This window comes from Rhinopithecus bieti, unplaced genomic scaffold (genome assembly GCF_001698545.2).
Source record: "Rhinopithecus bieti isolate Rb0 unplaced genomic scaffold, ASM169854v2 scaffold_36712, whole genome shotgun sequence".
Lineage (NCBI taxonomy): Eukaryota > Metazoa > Chordata > Mammalia > Primates > Cercopithecidae > Rhinopithecus > Rhinopithecus bieti.
In genome coordinates this window covers 5,697-8,742 of record NW_016815271.1, presented here as the reverse complement: position 1 = coordinate 8,742, position 3,046 = coordinate 5,697, and the positions used below count along the sequence as shown (strand labels likewise).

Here is a 3,046-nt window from a genome sequence, read left to right as displayed (position 1 = left end):
TTTATGGCTGGTAAAGTCAGAGGCAGATTCCAGGCAGATACATGCTCTTTCTGAAGGCACATTAATACCACCTTTCCTGGATTATATAGTCTTTCAGCAAGTAACTCAACACTGACCATTATGTGGACCAGCCATTGCTGAAGCACCCAAAAGCCAGAGAGAGAAAAAGGCACTGTTTCTCTCATGGGAGACTATAATTGAGTTATAAACAAAGAAAAAAAAACAAAACACATTAATATAAAGAAGGATTTTTTTTTTTTTTTTTTTGAGACAGAATCTCACTGTTTCAGCCAGACTGGAGTGCAGTCATGCCATCTTGGCTCACTGTACGCTGTGCCTCCTGTGTTCACACCATTCTTCCACCTCAGCCTCCCAAGTAGCTGGAACTACAGATGCCCACCACAACGCCCAGCTAAATTAGTGTTTGTATTTTTAGAAGCGATGGCATTTCACCATGTTAGCCAGGAAGGTCTCAATCTCCTGACCTTGTGATCTGTCCACCTAAAGATTTAAAAACATATGTAGGGCATATATGATGCGGAAAAAAATCAAGAACAGGGAGTATCTTTTTGGCTCATTCACTTTACCAGAGGTACAGCATAACTCCTGGGCTCCCCAACAGGCCACTGCGGTGGTATCTTGAAAAAACAAAAAGGAAACCAAAATTATTCAAATATTCCTATACATTTTCAAATACACATGAGATACACAATATTGAGGTACTTATCATGCTGGCTCCATTGTTATTACAATAAAAGAAACACAATAGAAAACAGAAGTACTTTAGGTTTCCAATCCCTGAAGTTTCTGTTGTTATTTCTACATATAATACCTCACCCTTTACCCAAATTTTCTGTAGATGTCATTGTGGAAACCTCAAAGATACTAGTTCTTTGAATTTATTACGATAGATATGGTAATGGGTCATAGATATTGTCACATCTATGGAAAGAGACCCAGAGAACTACTATCATGAAGCAGCAAGGTAAAATAAAAATATAATTGGAATTCTGTGGTCTAAGAATTGGGTAATAACTTTATTTCACTCTGTATCTCCACAAAATCCATGGAAGTCACTCTGGATGTTTCAGCTCTTTGACGGCAAGGATGAAAAAATAAATACATGTTGAATACATAAGCGGACACCAAATCTCCGAAAACTGTACTACAGAAATGATATTGTTTAATATATTCCTGTCATAATTTATTCCATTGCTTCAAAATACAGAAGTCTTCATTCTAGACCAATTCTAAGTGTTTTCTTAAATTTATGTACACTTCACTAGTTTAAAATGACAAAATATTCAGGCAATTTGTATGAACAAGTTAAAGGCCTACATAGTATTGGAAAGTAAAACATTTTACTCCCTCTTCAATTACCTGATAATAATATACAGGAACCCGATATCCAGTGATGACCTGACATGGTGAATTTGGATAAGCAGGATATGCCTGAAAATAAATTTCACAGAAAGAATGAATGAATATGGTAAAATATTCTTTTAATTAGAAAGAAATATCATTCCCAATATAACAAAATATGAAAACTTTAAAATATTAATTCTTTTTCTGTATAAACTATGAAGAATTCTAAATGAATGGCTGTCTTTAATAAGAAAGAAACATTCCCTCTCAATAGCTACCCTTTGGGAGGAGAGGGAGAACAAATGACATAAGAAGTGCCTATTACACCAGGCAAAGTTTATCTTATTCCTACTGTGTACCTCTGCCCACCCAGAAGTTCTCAAACTGGTGATAAGGCTCTATTAAGACAGATATCAATGTAGGTTACATTAACACATTTACTATTTTTTTGTCAAAATACTTCTAGACTGTTTTGTATTCGATAATATTACAGGGTAATACTATAGTTGTCTTACAGATGTTATGGCCTTCTCTGTACTTTGTTTCAAAAAACTAAGGGCAGTATATAGTCCACAACTGGAAAAGAGACACTATAACATCTTCTATGTTTCACTAAATACTTTCTGATTGAAAATATATGGGTAGCAGCATGCAAGAATACACCTAGATTCAGTAATGGCTCACAGTAAACGTTAGAAACAAGTGGGGCTTTTTTCTAGCCCTTGTTCAGAGAAGGAAAAAGAAGAGGTACACCATACATGTTTCAAGTACATGGAAAATATTAACAAATGAGAGACACTGAAGAAATACTTCACTACTATTTTCTTACTTTATTTTGCATCAGAGAAAATATGTTTTAAACTAACACATAAATAAAATAAGCTAAGAAGAAAATAAACTATTTATCAACAGTAAGTGATAGAGTATGTCAAATCCTACTTTAAACATCAAAGTAACCAGGGTGAGAGAAATTAGACGTCAGAAATTCACCGGATTTATAGACAACAGTAATACAGATCAGAAATCTACCCGTTCCAGAACCAGAATATACCCAGAAGTCAGCAATTTATATGAGGAGGCATCTGGAAATCACCTCTAGTAAAGAATACCTAGATGAATTCCTAACCTTACAGGAAAATAAACTAGGCAGGCACATAAGGAGAGCTGCTTCCAAATACTTTAGGAAATATTTACGTAGGGTGAATAGGAAGAGATAAGAAGATATTTGTTCATGTGTCTACAGTGGTCATTTCTAATGGAAAGACTTACAAAGTATGTAGAAGATTTTTAGCACATATAACAAATACTAAGAAGAAGAAATTTCTAACAGAAATAATAAATTTCCCATCACTCAAGGTATTCAAACAGGGATTCTATTGCCACCTACTACGGGAAGTATAGATACAATTGCACAGAAAAAATGATGACTAAAATAAGACAATAGGAACGTAAGCAGTTCTTACCTGAACGTACTGAGTTATAGGATTCAGCGTGACTCGGGGCTGACGATATGTTTCAGCATTTGGATTACTCCAGACATTCCGAAACTGTGGTGGAGGAGGAGGATTAAATACCAAACGACGTGGCTGCACATGATAAGCACCTTTTAAAAGCAAAAGGAAAAGCCTATTTTAGTTATTTGAAAATCTACACGTGTCAAAAGAACAATGTCTTGTCTTTT

At 35.0% G+C, this 3,046-nt stretch overlaps 1 protein-coding gene across 1 annotated transcript in view; it reads right to left on the bottom strand.

Annotated features, from left to right (window-relative positions):
* Positions 1 to 2,968, bottom strand: part of LOC108515894 (deleted in azoospermia protein 2-like) — a gene marked incomplete at its 5' end in the record, with an annotated part of 33,196 nt that extends 30,228 nt beyond the window's left edge. Inside the window, 3 exons of the mRNA XM_017853077.1 lie at positions 588 to 638; positions 1,381 to 1,452; positions 2,829 to 2,968. Of these exons, the coding sequence (XP_017708566.1) occupies positions 588 to 638; positions 1,381 to 1,452; positions 2,829 to 2,968 (263 nt within the window). The remainder of the gene's footprint in view (positions 1 to 587; positions 639 to 1,380; positions 1,453 to 2,828) is intronic.
* Between the last annotated feature and the right edge of the window lie 78 nt (positions 2,969 to 3,046).